At 56.1% G+C, this 14,950-nt stretch overlaps 6 protein-coding genes and 1 non-coding gene across 7 annotated transcripts; 6 read left to right on the top strand and 1 right to left on the bottom strand.

Moving 5' to 3' along the window:
* The first annotated feature begins 291 nt into the window (after positions 1 to 291).
* On the top strand, positions 292 to 1,230 carry B0T15DRAFT_542804 (uncharacterized protein). The gene has a single exon (XM_062869944.1). The coding sequence runs from the start codon at positions 494 to 496 to the stop codon at positions 767 to 769; it is 276 nt and encodes a 91-aa protein (XP_062718169.1). The 5' UTR covers positions 292 to 493; the 3' UTR covers positions 770 to 1,230.
* A 1,273-nt stretch (positions 1,231 to 2,503) lies between these two features.
* On the top strand, positions 2,504 to 4,998 carry B0T15DRAFT_542801 (uncharacterized protein). Its single transcript, XM_062869943.1, has one exon. It carries the CDS (start codon positions 2,830 to 2,832, stop codon positions 4,588 to 4,590), a length of 1,761 nt encoding a protein of 586 aa, XP_062718168.1. The 5' UTR covers positions 2,504 to 2,829; the 3' UTR covers positions 4,591 to 4,998.
* A 469-nt stretch (positions 4,999 to 5,467) lies between these two features.
* On the top strand, positions 5,468 to 9,058 carry B0T15DRAFT_404472 (kinase-like domain-containing protein; the record flags this gene model as incomplete). Its single annotated transcript, XM_062865255.1, has 3 exons — positions 5,468 to 6,532; positions 7,825 to 8,061; positions 8,123 to 9,058. 3 exons carry the CDS (start codon positions 5,468 to 5,470, stop codon positions 9,056 to 9,058), a joined length of 2,238 nt encoding a protein of 745 aa, XP_062718167.1.
* A 952-nt stretch (positions 9,059 to 10,010) lies between these two features.
* Positions 10,011 to 11,791, top strand: B0T15DRAFT_303608 (SCA7, zinc-binding domain-containing protein). The gene is made up of 3 exons (XM_062863845.1): positions 10,011 to 10,204; positions 10,265 to 10,408; positions 10,472 to 11,791. Exons 1-3 carry the CDS (start codon positions 10,180 to 10,182, stop codon positions 11,551 to 11,553), a joined length of 1,251 nt encoding a protein of 416 aa, XP_062718166.1. The 5' UTR covers positions 10,011 to 10,179; the 3' UTR covers positions 11,554 to 11,791.
* Positions 11,707 to 12,471, top strand: B0T15DRAFT_496855 (uncharacterized protein; the record flags this gene model as incomplete). The annotated part of the gene is made up of 1 exon (XM_062867216.1): positions 11,707 to 12,471. One exon carries the CDS (start codon positions 11,707 to 11,709, stop codon positions 12,469 to 12,471), a length of 765 nt encoding a protein of 254 aa, XP_062718165.1.
* Positions 12,472 to 13,062: 591 nt separating this feature from the next.
* B0T15DRAFT_t207 lies at positions 13,063 to 13,167 on the top strand. The gene has a single exon. It is a non-coding gene; the product is annotated as a tRNA-Ala (tRNA).
* A 272-nt stretch (positions 13,168 to 13,439) lies between these two features.
* On the bottom strand, positions 13,440 to 14,946 carry B0T15DRAFT_303601 (uncharacterized protein). Its single transcript, XM_062863844.1, has 3 exons — positions 14,814 to 14,946; positions 14,194 to 14,756; positions 13,440 to 14,085 (listed from the first exon to the last, which is right to left on the bottom strand). Exons 1-3 carry the CDS (start codon positions 14,821 to 14,823, stop codon positions 13,567 to 13,569), a joined length of 1,092 nt encoding a protein of 363 aa, XP_062718164.1. The 5' UTR covers positions 14,824 to 14,946; the 3' UTR covers positions 13,440 to 13,566.
* Positions 14,947 to 14,950: the final 4 nt, after the last annotated feature.

Genomic DNA, 14,950 nt, shown 5'->3' with positions numbered 1-14,950 from the left:
GTTCGTTATGGTTACAGTTAGTGTGATTTTCTGTCGTCTGAAAGAGCGGTCGGTGTTTCAAAGTCGCTAATTTGTTGCGATAATTGAGGTGAACTGGCAAGCTTTTAGCTGATTCCTGATGTAGCAAGCAGAAGTCGAAGTCGTGAGCTCAAGGAGGTCGGTAGGAATGAAATAAACCCGAAGAGGAAGGCGGTCAGCCTCACTTAGCTCGATCGTTGCCAGGGTCTGCTTCTCCAGGCTTGGCAGCATGATTTGAGCCGCAATCCAAGGCAACCTCCTTTTGAAAGACAGCGGAACTGGAACGCCGAATTGCATGGTTCACAGTCAATATATATACAACAATACATATGGTGCCGTGGTGTACAATTCTTACTTTCCCATCGAAGGGGCTGTCAGTCAGTTTCGAGTTGTCGGTATATAGCTCCAGTCGGACTGGACCCAGCGACCAAGCCCTGCTTCCAGTACTGCCCAGGACATACTTCGTCAACGGTCGATGTTCCTCCATCAATTTCTCGCTTTGGTTTCTCTTCTGACCAAGTTATTTTTTTCTTTTCGTAGCTCGTTATCCTTCACCTCGCTTATCAATCATCGCCATTGTCGTAACTTTGGCTGCTATTGTCGAATCTGTCCATCCCAGCCATCGGTGACCAAGCCACCTCTATCTGGTCCCTTGGCTTCCTCCATTTCGCCCGTCACTATTCCCTTTTCCCTCGGTGGCCAGGCGGCCCACGTCGGCTATCTTCTTGCCGTCTCTTGCATCCAATATTAACGCCCCGTATCTCGGTTGAGATTACTAGTACCTAAGTAGCCTAACTTGCACGGTGTTGGCTACAATAGCAACGGCGGTTGTTGTGTCTCGTCCGAGTGCGCAGGACAATTACTTTATACGACCACGGATGCTGTGGGAAACCTTTGGATTGAGATGACGCCCGTACTTGGTGTATTCCCCTCATACACGTCACACGGCCCTTGCCTTCATCGGGCTCACGAGAACCAGGATCATCGATTCCGTCCAGAGGGATCAAAAGTCGCGCTCCAGAGTCTCGCCGGTGCCGCCGTTTGTAGAGTCGGCAAGGGGCTTATTAGGGTTCCATCTCGTGGTGCTCGGAAAGGAGGCCACTTATGATTATAGTGGCAACATCTGCTTTGGAGAGTAGGACGATGAAAGCGGCAACCGGTTCGGATCCCGGCAAAGATACGTCATTAAAATGCGTCCAGAGATAGTAGCTGTCAAGAGAGAGGGCCAATATTACGGCCGTCAATGTCTACACCCCGCGCGAGCTCCGTCGGGGTTGACGCATATTTCCTCAGGCCTAGGTCGCTCAGAGGCCGGCAGCGTTCCTTAGGTAGCCTCTTCGCGGTGTCTCGGCCGACCAGCTCTTCGACGATCATCTTTTTGCGACAGTCCCTCGGATGGATAGAGGTGGCGCTGTGCGTCCTTGGGCTCCTCTGGCCGATCTTTTCTTCTCGGACCAACTCCATTTGTTGTAGGGCTTTCCCCCCAAGTCTCTGCCTCAGTGCCTAGCCTTCTAGTGCTTCTACCTAGTTTTTCCTCCGCCTCGCCCAGACGACAAAGCTTAAGATCAATAGTACTATACTGTCTGGACTCGGCAAATGGTTGCCGACCAGAGGAGCCAAGTGTTCGCTGCCACATTCAGGAACAACAGAAATCTAGCCTGTTACAATGTCACGGTGTGCACATCTTTCTTGTTTTGTACTTGGAAAGCTGGATGGGAATGATGTTCAAGGGATATAGCCGTTCTTTACCTGAAGAAGGCACGATGCTGCCCCGACCATCCTGAGGCCTCTGATGTAGTATCCAGTCAGCCACTGACCTCGGGGATACCGTGGTCAAAGAGGGAGTTAGGACGCTGGTAGCTGGGTATTCCAGATCGTATAACTGAGCAATCCCCAAAGCTGAAACCCACCGTACCGAGCCATGCCCGCCAGGCAAGGAATGATGCGTCTGCATGGAAATTCAGTGGGATCAACTTCGCGCCTTATTCCGCTGAGGGTCAGGTGCACAATGCTGTAGCAACTCCACAGCTTTTCCTGGTGGAAATATCTGCGCTCACCAATGCAAGTCCTATACACCGTCTGCTCACAGAGTTAACAGAGCGCACGGCCCACTCCGTATCGTATCCGAGAATGCGCCTCTTGCTTCAATGCACTCGTGATACTGAATCTGCTGCCATCCATCCCATTTGGCGGCTCTAAGGAAAGTTCGGGCCATTCAGAGTTGCAGATTCTCCTTGCCCGATGGCACAAGTATATTCGAGGCTTGACCGGCAGATCAATTCGTTGAATGGCCTGTGTGCTATGCATGTGATTACGTGCAGACGACTTTGCATTTCAGGAATGCGCATCACCAATCGATCGCACCCCTCACCCAGGACGCTGGCTCCAAGACCCACAAAAGCCCCTCCTTCGTTCAACAAGCAGCGCCCCCACTGGCCAAGCCACACACCCCGCGCCGGCTACCGGCGCCATGCGGGATGGAATCGAGGTCTCGACGGGTTCTGGAACCCGCAAGTGATCCGAAGGTTGCCCATTGACGTTATCTGTACCTCACCACCACTTCCCCAGCGCTAGCAGGCACACAACTTATTTCTTCCACCAAACTCTATCCGTCCACGGCCATTCCCCAACTCCAGCGATCTGCAAGCACATCTGGCCCATCACGGCGGTCCTGCGGACGTTTCACGACAGCAAAACAAAGGCGCGGAACATGATTTGCGGCCTGCAGATAACCAATCAATCGAGTCACGCGCATCGCTAATAATAAGGGTTCGCCAGGCTTCCAGGCTTCGGCATTCAGGTGCGCGCATCATGGACGACTCCGCGAGGCTCGTGGCGCAGCTCCACGACAAGCTCGCCGAGCTCGACGGCAAGGTCGCTGCGTACCAGCGTGACATGTTGGCCCAGTTCCACAAGCACATGGACGAGTGTCTCAAAAGCTACCCAGAACACATCTCAAATGAGGTCTCCCAAGCCATTGCCGAGTCCATGTCCACAGGCAAATACCCAGCGCTGCATCCGCTAAGCTGCGATATGCTGGAATCACCCTCGATAGATCACAATGCCTGGGACGGCCGGAAGAAGTCGCCCCCGCCCATTCTCCGCCATACCTCGGGCACCCCAAAGGAAGCCGCACGGAGCATCCATGCACGAGAGAAGGAGTTTCATGGGTTGTTCACGCCCAATTACCTGCCGCTTCTTGAGAGTAACCATCGCACCTACCACTCCCCTCCGACATCACCACCACCTGCCTCAGGAGGATCGTCATTGCCACTGTCCACCGACAACGTGAAAAAGGTGGAGGAGTCCACGCGGTCTCTTTCGACCGATGACCAAGGCAGGCCGGATCCAGTACGGCGGTCAACTGACAGGTCCACGTCGTCAGTTGAGTCTTCCAACAGCGACTCGAAAGCGCGGCGAAGCGCGCTACGAAGGCCCTCTACTACTAGCTCCAATAAGGGCAGCCCCCGCCGGGTGCGTTTTGAGTTTGAAGGCCACGAAGTGTTTCCAGCGTCTTCTTCTCCCCAGGCATCCACTGCCATCCCGGCTCAAGCAAGTGGGGCGGGGACTCAGCCCGAGGCTGTGGCGCGGCCGGTCGCCACCGAGGATGAGTCAACTGCGTACGCCGGAACTTCGCTGCTGGACGTCGAAGGCGAGGAAGATCTGTTTCCGAAACCAAGGAAGGTGTCATCGACGCAAGCTCTACAGGCACTCACCCGGAGTCCGCTGGAGGAAGGAACAACCTGGACAGTAGTCAACCCGGATCCCGAGGAGCCCATTAAAATGAATGGCAAGAAGCAGCAAGATAGTGCGACGGATGCTTTGGCAACCAAGGTTGACTCGCAAGCGTCCAGTGAGGCGGATGATTTGGACGACGGGTCTAGGCGCGAGTTCCTCGGTTCGCCGATCGAGGAACGGGAAGCGATCTACGACGACGATGAGGATGGGAACGCCTCCGACGAGGAGTTCCTCTCCATGGCACCCAAGAAGAAGACTCCGTCTCCAACCGCAAAGCTGCCATTCGCCAAGCCGGTTAGCAGCCCTGCGGCATCCCGGACTGCCACACTGACAGCAAACGGAAAACCTCATCTCGACGACGACCAAGATTCGCTTTTTGATTTTGAGGATGAAGGAGGACGAACCAATCCTCAAGCCCAGAGGCAGCCGCCTAAATACCTCCCGGAACCAGAAGACGAGGAGGATGAGACTCCCGGTAGGCGCCCACGGACCGCAGCTCGAGAGGAATCAGACGAGGCCTCAGGGCTTCCACCTGTCTCTCCCTCTGCAGCGCTTTTCGAGCATAGCGTTGGGTCGTACATGGGCAGGTCCATGACGATAGCGCCGATCAAGGACCCCAAGCTGTACGACGAGATTGCGAGCATGAGGGACGTCCCCTTCTTCGTGGGTAGCATCCACGACCCCGGTGCGCGGGAGGATCTGGGCAGTTATCGTCCGGGCGGCCTCGCGAGACCTTCCATAGATACGCCACGCAGTTTTACGGAGCGGCTGCTGTTGGAAGACGAGATGGAGCGGAGAAAGGCGGTGAGAGGACGTGTCGATGATAGAAGCTGATTATGCGGGGCGGGATACAATGGTGCATTAATCTTTGCGTTCTCTTAACGTCACGCATCCTGATTCCTATCCCAGCGTGACTCGGATGCTTGGCTAATGGCGTTGACCGGGTGGGCTTGGGTGGATAGTTGAGAGTGGTTCTCTAGCACATGTGCTTGTATACCTAGGTAGGTATGATACAACGATGACTGCGTTGTGGCAGTCACGGACCCGGCTGGCATGGGTGGCTCATGGTAAGGGGGTATGGTTGGGAAGGCCTGGTTGGGATACAATCGCAGTAAGTTGAGTTATGGCTTATGAGACAGACGGATCCATGAAATTGCAACGGTTATTGAAAGGTGAGAGGCTTGCCTGCGGTCGTCCGAGAGTTTTGGACTTGCCTTCCAGGTTCGCAACGGTGAACGATGCATGTCGACATTGAGCTGTTAACATCATTGCTGGCAGAAGTTGGCCCCACTTGCCCGTCGGCCGGCAGCGCTCCGGCAGGCCGTTTCGGATCCCCGTTACGGCGATCTCTCTTACCCATGACCTGCTAGGGGTACTGACCAATCCGCGGTTAGGAACAACCGTGTCGATCTGTCGGAGGACAGCGAAACACCAATCCGCCAGTATCGGGGACGGCTCTTTCTTCCCTTTGATCTCGACGGCGCATTCCAACGATCCCAACCCTGCACTTATTATGATGCAAGTGCACTCCATCCCTAGCTGCATTCCTACCTGGCTGATTCGCCACAAGACATAAGCATAGTATGGTCGCGACGATCCCAAGCTAGCGACGCGAGCCAAGCCATCGCGACTTCGTGAGCGCAGCAAGCCTCGAGGATCTTGCTCAAAGAATAAAGAACAATTCTGCCGCCGCCTCATCCCCTTAACCAACATGCGCCTTTACGCCCTCCTCTTCACCCTTCTGTCGTCCACCCTACTAGTAGCCTACACCCCGCTGTCCAACCTCCTCCTCCAATCTCTGCCGGCCCCTTCCACCTCCGACTACGACCCCAAAACCGGTCCTCTCCTCTCGCCCCTCCTAATCCCCCGCGTCCCGGGAACAGAAGGCCAGATCAAGGCGCAAGAGCACTTCCTCACTTTCTTCCGCACCCACCTCCCACACTGGGAGATCCTCTGGCAGAACTCGACCTCCACCACACCCGCGACGGGGGACAGGAAGCTGCCGTTCGCGAACATCATTCTCCGGCGAGAACCGCCATGGACCAGAAAGAGAGGCCCGGGAACCGCGGGGTTCTTAACGCTGGTTGCGCATTATGACAGCAAGATTACACCGTCCGGGTTCATCGGGGCGACGGACAGTGCCGCGCCGTGCGCCATGCTGATGGATGTTGCGCGCCAGGTGGATGGGTATTTGGATCGGATGTGGGCTGCGGTGGAGCAAAAAGATCCCAGGGAGAGGGAGGATGTGGGAGTGCAGATCCTGCTGCTGGACGGGGAGGAGGCATTCGTGAGTTGGTCCGATACGGATAGTCTGTACGGGTCCAGGTCGCTCGCCGAGGAGTGGGAGGGCACGGTGTATCCGGCCATGTCGACGTTCCGGAACCCGCTGCGGCAGATCAGCCTGTTTGTGCTGCTGGATCTGCTGGGCGCCGCCAACCCCGCGGTACCATCGTATTTCCAGAGCACCCACTGGGCGTATCAGCGCATGGCTGCGCTCGAGGGCCGCCTGCGCCAGATGGGCATGTTGGAGAGCCAACCCCCCGACGGCAAACCGTTTCTGCCGGAGAGCGGCAAGATGGCGACGGAATTCGGCGCAAATTTCGTCGGCGACGATCATGTGCCTTTCATGAGGAGGGGTGCCCCCGTGCTGCACCTCATTCCTTCACCCTTTCCGAAAGTGTGGCACACGATGGATGATGATGGGGATCACTTGGACATCCCAACCGTCAAAGACTGGACACGCATTGTCACGGCATTCACACTGGAATGGATGGACGTGCAGAAAACTGAACCGCAAGGCTGAGCGGGAGCTCCACAGGCCGTTTCCACGGGCTGGGAACAATGCGTTTCGGCCATTTTCTATCCATGATCACGCTCCATGGCGTCCCGAAGAGGGGGATGTCTCTTTGCCATAACACGCCCTGTGCATGCCGAGGAGAACAGCACTCAGCTTGCATTATTGTTTCTCGTTGCACCTTGGGCAGATGAAGGGGACGTTATAGGCCCCGAAGACGAGGAGTATGCGGGTTGTGTAGGGCCATTGGAACGAAACTTCATGTCTACGATCGTCACCTAACCTCGGGCTATTCGGGTTGACCTGCAGCCATTTGGCCTTGGTGTATGACCTCGGATAAAATAAGCCTGGCCGCCTTGTTGATTGCTGATATCATGAAGGATGGCCCCGTGGAGGTCTGTCAGCCATCGTACCGACACATGAACAAACGCTATTCTCACTTGTAGCTTGGTCCCTCGGAGTATTGAGGTGCGCAGGTTAGGCGAATGAAAAATAGACTGCTCACCTCACTGAGCATCATTCTGGTGTGACAGCTCAGGCGTGAGCCGGCCAGTGAAACCTACTGAATTGCTGGATCCGCATGAACTCCTCTTTGCAGCGAGTCTTGAGATGATGAGATCAGCCACCTAGGACTTCCTACAATGGCTTAGAAGTACCCGCCCGACAGAGACACTCTCATTCAGCCCAACCCATCATCACGGTCCTGTCGAGCCTCGTGTAAGCTGTGGCCACTGGCCAGCCAGACAAGGGAGTGGAGTCGCCGGGCATCCATGGATCCCGTCAGCCCGTCCATGTCCAGCAGCGCTCGGGCCACCTCACGCTCTCTACACTACCTAACTGAAAATGCACTAGGGCGCTGCAATGGCCCCCTGGCACTCGTGGCCTAGCCAGCGGCCTAACGCATGTGTTTCGGTTGTCTTTGAAACGGAGACATCTCCAGACATCCACACCCAGCTTTGGCCCAGGCACCTCGACGTTAAAGGTGGATCGCCATCAGACGGATGATCTTTACTTTGAGTCTTTGGCATTCTATCCGTTCACCACCGCTCTGCATTTGACAGTAGCACCTACCTGACCTACCTACGTGAGCCTCAAACAACTGCGGGGGTCCCGCCACCACCATCACCACCGATTCGCCCCTCTCTTCGAACGAATCTGAAGCGCAGAGAAACGACACCCAAGAGCCAAAGCCCGAGGCCAGCTACCGTTCATCTGTTCTTGCAGAGGCCCCGGGGCATCTCTGCTTCCTCACCACGGCTTCTCAAGACTCTCAGACGACAGCGCTCCCGGGTACTCGGCCAAGTCCCCTCCTCAAGACCACGACCGCTGGCAGCGTGCTGTTTGGTCCCCGAGCCACATCTCACCTTCGACCGCCGCCGGTCGCCCGCTTCGCTATTTACAACAGTCCCGATCGCACGGATTCACACCGTCGTACAGAAGCCATGGACGGCAAAAGGCACGCCGCCTCCTTCCAGCAACTGGAGAAGCTCGGCGAGGGGACATACGCAACTGTGAGTCGTTGCATCCTCGGTGGAAAGCTTGTTGCTCGCCCTCTACTAACGCTCTGCTAAGGTTTTTAAAGGCCGCAACCGCCAGACGGGTGAGCTGGTCGCTCTCAAGGAAATCCATCTGGACTCCGAGGAGGGCACCCCAAGCACGGCGATTCGCGAAATATCCCTTATGAAAGAGCTGAAGCACGAGAACATTGTCGCCCTTCACGATGTCATCCACACCGAGAACAAGCTGATGCTGGTCTTTGAATACATGGATTGCGATCTCAAGAAGTACATGGACACAAAAGGCGACAGGGGCGCGCTTAAGCCCCCCGTCATCAAGTCGTTCATGTACCAGCTGCTCAAAGGGATCGACTTCTGCCACAGGAACCGCGTGCTTCATCGAGACTTAAAGCCGCAAAACCTCTTGATCAACACCAAGGGTCAGCTCAAGCTGGGAGATTTCGGCCTTGCCAGGGCATTCGGCATCCCTGTCAATACCTTCTCGAATGAGGTGGTGACACTCTGGTACCGGGCGCCGGACGTTCTGCTCGGTAGTAGGACATATAACACGAGCATCGACATCTGGTCCGCGGGCTGCATCATGGCCGAGATGTTCTCGGGAAGACCTCTGTTTCCTGGCACGACCAATGAGGACCAGATCATCCGCATCTTTCGTATCATGGGGACCCCGACCGAGAGGACTTGGCCAGGCTTGTCGCAGTTTCCCGAGTACAAGACAACGTGGCAATTGTATGCAACGCAGCCGCTCAGCAGCATCCTGCCTCAGATCGACCCGCTCGGCATCGATCTGCTCCAGCGCATGTTGCAGCTCCGGCCGGAGCTCCGCATCTCTGCGTCCGAAGCCCTGACGCACCAGTGGTTTGCCGATCTGCTTGTGGGCCAACCGGGGCCAAAGCAGCATCCACAGCACCCTCAGTCACAGCAGATGATGCACCCTCAAGCAGGATACCAGCCTGTGCCAAGCCAGGGCAACTACGGTGGCGGTTACTAGTGGTGGCGCTAGCCAGCAGTGCTTGGACAAGGACGGCTTCCACAAGAATTCTCAATAGCGATGTTACAGGATGAGTATCCGTTTGCGCAAATGGTACAGACACCATCTGCGGCTAATCCTACTTTCATATGCAGCAGTTGCATAAGAACACGGGCTATCCTTGCAGGCCGTGGAAAGACAAGAGACATCTCTGATAGACGGTTGGGTGCCAAAGGGCGCTTAAGCTGATCCTACTTCATAACTTATCTAACGACGTTTTGGTCTCAGCCACCGCATCAGGTTGGCAACTTCTAATGGGAGTTGTGGGCGTTGACATAATGCTTGCATTCTGCGAACTTGGGGAGTTAATACGCCGGGGAGCAGGCCACTTGGCGTGCCAGTGGTTCAAAGGGTGTCTTGGGTGCTCTTTCTTCTGCCAGCGCGAATAGACGACCAGTCTTGAGTGGCAGTGAATGGGGCTGCAGCGAACCGGACGGGCCAGACGGGCTTTCTTAGCATGTATAGCTTCAAAGCAGTAGAGACAGCTCTTACGGTATCGCAATTTTCTTGGCCTCGGGTTTTGAAGGAAGTGTTACACAAGATAACGAGGGCAAAGAGCAACTCAGCTCTGCGCGTAATAGCCCAGTCCGATCCTCGCTCTACCAGAACTCCAGGAGGTGATTGCGCCGTTGCGAGCTCGGAATCGCCTGATAAGGCAAGAACCAGCAGTTGAGAAAATAGATGGTAGGTAATACGGCCTTAATGATAATATTGTGATATATAATATCCGTAGTGCATGCTGCAGGCTTCGACTTAGGTGACTCTGTAGAGTGTAGACTTAGAGTGCTCTTTATACTGCACACACCTCTCAGTTGATTTGTGCACACCCTGATGCGCCAACGTTATCGATAACCTTATTTCCTCCGCAATGCTCCACTTCCACGTCCGCCGCAACACCACCTCATCGCTAACATACCACAGTACTCGCTTGCCACACTAGCGCCAGAACATAAGGCCAACTTGAACTGGAAATGTGCAGCGCCTATGTGTCGGCTCCAGCTGGTCTCTCCTGTGGTTCTCCATAGTCGGTGTTGCTTCTGCCCACCGAGACACGCTTTTGATAACACCATCATTATCCCGTTATGGCGTCGATAGAATCGCGCAAAGGTGTGCCTGATCCGACACGCGCTCCTTCTCGCGTCGCAAGTTTTAACCATTCTCTTCCAGATGAGGAGGCCACCATCAAGGTCGCCTCGGCCAAAAACTCCGTCGCTCCCTCGGGGCCACAGTCATTCGGCAAAATCAAACTCAAGAAAGCTGCGCCAAAACAGGTCAAGGCTGGCAATTGGAAGGAGGCCACTGTTCTTGAAGGTGCGACGCATTCAGCCTTACCACGCGTTCATCCTTGAAACGAGTCGAACTAAGCTGTTGCAGACGACAAGAAGAAACCCAAAGAAGGTGCAATCACCGCCACGTCACCCGGACCTGTCATCAACCAGCTCGATGATAGCAGCCGCGAAACCTTCAGCACCGGCCGGCCCCTCGAAGATCTTCCGGACATGTTTCAATGCAAGCACTGCAAGAAGGGCATCACGCGATCTGCGGCCAAGGACCATATTGCGCAGTGCCTGAGGATCAAGAAGGAGAAAGCACAGCGCAAGAAGGAGGCCCGGGAGGCGCGTGAACGGTTAAAGGAAGCTGCCAGGGAGGAAGAGGCACGCAAGGCCGAAGGGGACGGTGCCGCCCGGGGCGACGGCGACAGCGACGACGACGACGAGCAGAAGGACGGCAGCGCCGGCAAAACAGCGGGCAAGGCAAAGAAGATGAATGTCGCGGGCAAGAAGAGGAAGGCCGAAAGCGAGCTTGATAAGAGCAAGGCCAAGAAAAAGAAGGATGAGCCCAAACCGAAAGCGGCGAAGCCAAAGGGACCCGTGGACGTTGAGAGGCAGTGCGGCGTGATCCTGCCTAATGGCCAGCCTTGCGCGCGGTCCCTCACCTGCAAAAGCCATAGTATGAGCGCCAAACGCGCTGTCCCTGGCCGGTCGCTGCCGTACGACATGCTTTTGGCCAATTACCAAAAGAAGAACCAAGCGAAGCAGCAAAAGGCCGCCATTGATGCCAACGCGCCCTTGGAGGACGAGGACGATGCCAACGCAGGGACAGTCGACAGTGACGAGGAGACAGCTGCTGTGATGTCAGCCCTGGCCTGCTGGAACCCGCAGCCGGTCGTGCCGCAGCCTGTATTCGCACCGACTAAGCGTCAGTATCAGTTAGCACGCCTCCACGAACAGTTACAAACCGCGACCAACGGAGGACGAGTCAACATCTTCAAGGTCGTCGGCTACGGCGCCCAGCGACTTCCCGAGGGGCACCCAGGCCTCGTCGACTCTGAGGATGCACCGGGTGAGCCCGATCCCGCGGTCGTGGGGGGCGGGGGCGACTTCTCGCGGCGATCTTCGAGCTTCAGTTTCGGGGGACCGTCGGAGCGACGGCCATCGGTGACCGGTCGAGCGTAGAGTTCTCGATCCCAGAGCGTGCCGTTAGCTCGACAACCCGGTAATTCTGGACCTAGTCTGTATTCGCACAGCCGCCTTGTCCCCACCGCAACTGCAAGTAGTTCGCTTCAACAGCAGCCCCCGCGAGTCATTGCGGCACGATCCACCCCAGCGATGGGCTCGACTTCCCGCCCGAGCATGACGCCACCAACTCCCTTACAGTTGCCGATGCAGGCGCAGGCCACCGATGTGACGGCCTTGGGGCTAGGCCAGCTGAGACAGACGGGACAGGTGCAGACTCCCCAGCGACTAGATCAACCTACTGAGCCCCTGTTCACTCAGCCGGCTGAAGAGGCGATAGCTCTGGCTAGAGCAATCACGGGGATGAGGGCATCAACATCGTCGCCAGTTCTGAATACCTCTCCGGCTGCCGCATCTTCATCCGTTACAGCTCCTTCTAGGATGAGAGGAGGAGCAGGGGAAGGACCCGGTGCTTCTCAGGTGCATACCAAGCGGAAGAGAGCGAATGGGAAGCTGAAGACCGCCTCGTCTAAGGAGCCAGGCCAAGAACACAATCCTCCGTCGGCTGCCGTGTCTTCTTTCGTGGCGGTCCCTCCTGAGCCAGAACCAGGGCAGGCGGAAGGGTTGGGTGCTTCCCAAGGGCCGGCCAAAAAGAAAAGAGCTAGTGGAAAACGGAAGACCACATCGTCTAAGCAGCAGAGCCTAGAACAGAACATCTCAGCGGCTGCCGCGTCTTCGTCCATGCCAGCTCCGTCTTCCGTACCTCCCGCGTCTGCGGGGGAAGCCGGGGAAGGAGAAGGATTGGCTGCTGCTCAGGGGCAGACAAAGAAGAAGAAAGCGGGCGGCAGGCGGAAGGCTCCCGCGCCTAAGAAGCAAGGCGGCCAAGAACAGCAAGGCGGACGGGGGGCGGCTGGCTAAGCAAGGATGCTGCTAACTTCAGTTCCATCTCCCGGCTTTTACAATGGCGTTTGGTTTCAATCTTGAGGTTATACCCTACATCGTGCATCTCTTCTTTCTTCCTTTTTGCTTCCTTTCTTTGTGTACCGCCTCGAGCCTCTCTTCCAGTTTTGTTGCTTTCCCATTTTCCCTTTCTCGGAACCAGCCCGTGGTATCAGTTGCTTCTATCGGTTACTCGTTTCTCTCTTTGCATGCACCTTCGGTAGTATAGTGGTACGGGGCATTGCAGGCGTATATCTGGAGACGGAGCCCGAGGGGATTTGGGTTGGCTCCTTGGGGTTCATTGGGTCTGGTCTGGTCTGGTCTGGTCTGGTTTCGGATGAGACTCCGCGACCGCGGCGTTTGCTGGTGCCAATCTCATGCTAGCTTGTATGGTGTGTTCTAGTGCTGTAAGGATAGGGGACAACCCGTTCTATAAGGGACTCATTCACTTAGGTATGCATTGATTTCGCCAGGCCTTTGCTGCTTGTAGATCTCATCCAGAACTTGATAATGACCAGCATCACTCCAATGTCTCCATCACCTCCGTGGTGACACTCCACTTTCATCACAGGGCGTGTGGCTCAGTTGGTAGAGCGTTCGCTTAGCATCACCTGTATCTTTCGAGAGATCCCTGGTCGTTGCGAAAGGTCCTGGGTTCGATTCCCAGCTCGTCCATCAAGTGAGCTTCAAGGAAGTGCGGCTGGCTTCTTTTTGCTCTCCAAGGCCCCATGGAATTACCATATACGAAATTCATCCCCTCGACTATCGCTTTTAACTCCTGGTACCAATTAGTACCTGAGTGCGGGTCTTGGGCTGACATGCTTGGGACTTCCACCACCGCTCCTCCACGATCATGCTGACTCGGGTCTGGCTGGGCACTGCACTTTTATTAGGGTTGGGTCTCGCTTGCAAGTGCCTTGCTAATACCACCAGCATCCGTGTCAACACAACGCAGGGCCTTCCTGCCTGTTCCACTTCAACGTTGCTACATCCAGCATTGTCCCGTGTTCTGACCCCTGAAGGGCGGAATGTATTCTCTATGAGAATGTCTGTGGTTGGAGTGGTTCTCACGTCTTAAACAGTGAACGTCACTGCGTTCTTCTTGACTTGGTTGTTACCGCCCGCTGAAAAGCCTGTCCCTTCACGCCGGAGCTCGACCAAGCCGGGCCGGATCTTCTCCTTCCCAGTCCTGCCCTCTTTTCTCGAAGAAGATTCCGTTTTCCCGGTGATGTCAGCTTCACAGACATAACAGCGGACCGGCTCTCCGCTGGATGCGTTCATGAATAGATCCACGCAGTTCTTGCAGAGTACATGCCCGCAAGGCTTCACCAGCGTCGCCCTGGACGAATTCGAAAGACCCTTGTTGCAAGCTGGACAGGTCCGCCGGGGCTGTTTAGTATCCGAGTCCACCTCTTCTGTGAAGTTGACTGTAACCAGTGTGTGTAGTGAATAGTGGTGTGGGTTGTCTTCTGGAGCCGCCGGGCACACCGGCTGCGTCTTGGCCTTTCGTGTTGTCTCATGCAGAACGTTGTTGCTATTTGAAGACGGTGTTACCGTAGGTGACCAGAAGGATGGGAGTGTGACCTTTGACGCCTGCGTGGTTGTGTGTCAGCTTGTTTGTGGGAGAGGGGGAGGGAGTGGCGGGGAAGGAGGGAATGGGGCGGGAGGCAGGGTGAGACCATCAGGCAAGAGTCCGCCCACCTTTTCTTCGTCGATTGCTCTCCTCGCCTTTGCCCGTTCCTCCTCAGCGATGCGGCCGACTTCGTCCGGGTCAAGCGAGAACTTGCGCTTCACCCCTGCTACGGCGCTCTTCTCTGAGGCGTAGCTCTCGCCCTTCCCAATCTCATTTTGACTTTCCCGCTCTACAGGTCGCCCCGTCTCCCCCTTCCCGGCACCACTTGTACTCCCTCTCTTGATACTCAGACCGGCCTGGGTAAGCTCAAACTCTCGTATGGCACGTTCCTGAGCCTCGGCATCTCGGCGTGCCTTCTCCTCTTGGGCTTCGCGCTGCTCTTGCTCGCGAGCTTTCTCGGCGCGCTTGATCTCTTTCTTCTGGGCTAGGATATTGCTGAGGGCGCACTCGCGGCAGAAAACATCGCCGTGCATGCAGGCAACGGGATCTATGGCGGGCTCGAGGCACAGCCAGCACGAAGCGAAGGGCAGGAACGAATCCCGAGAGAGGCGAGCCGTCGAGGAGCCCCAGGCCGCGCGGGCCATGGCCCGTTCGTGCGACGTGAAGATGGGCCGGCTCGTGTTCCTTTTGCCTAGTAGGTCAGATTGGCATGCCCGTCAACCGTTCGGCAAGGTGATTGGCTACTTACTATGCGCCATTGTCAATGGGATGGATAGTTACCGTATGTACCTGGTATGTAGTCCAAGTTTGGTGAGGCAAGCCCTCGCTACGACAAGTTACCCCAGCCGCATTCGAATGACATCCGCCCTCTAGCCTTGACGTTCA

This window comes from Chaetomium strumarium, assembly GCF_033439665.1.
Source record: "Chaetomium strumarium strain CBS 333.67 chromosome Unknown B0T15scaffold_7, whole genome shotgun sequence".
NCBI lineage: Eukaryota > Fungi > Ascomycota > Sordariomycetes > Sordariales > Chaetomiaceae > Chaetomium > Chaetomium strumarium.
The sequence above is the reverse complement of the archived record's forward strand: the minus strand, read 5'-3'. Positions and strand labels throughout refer to the sequence as shown.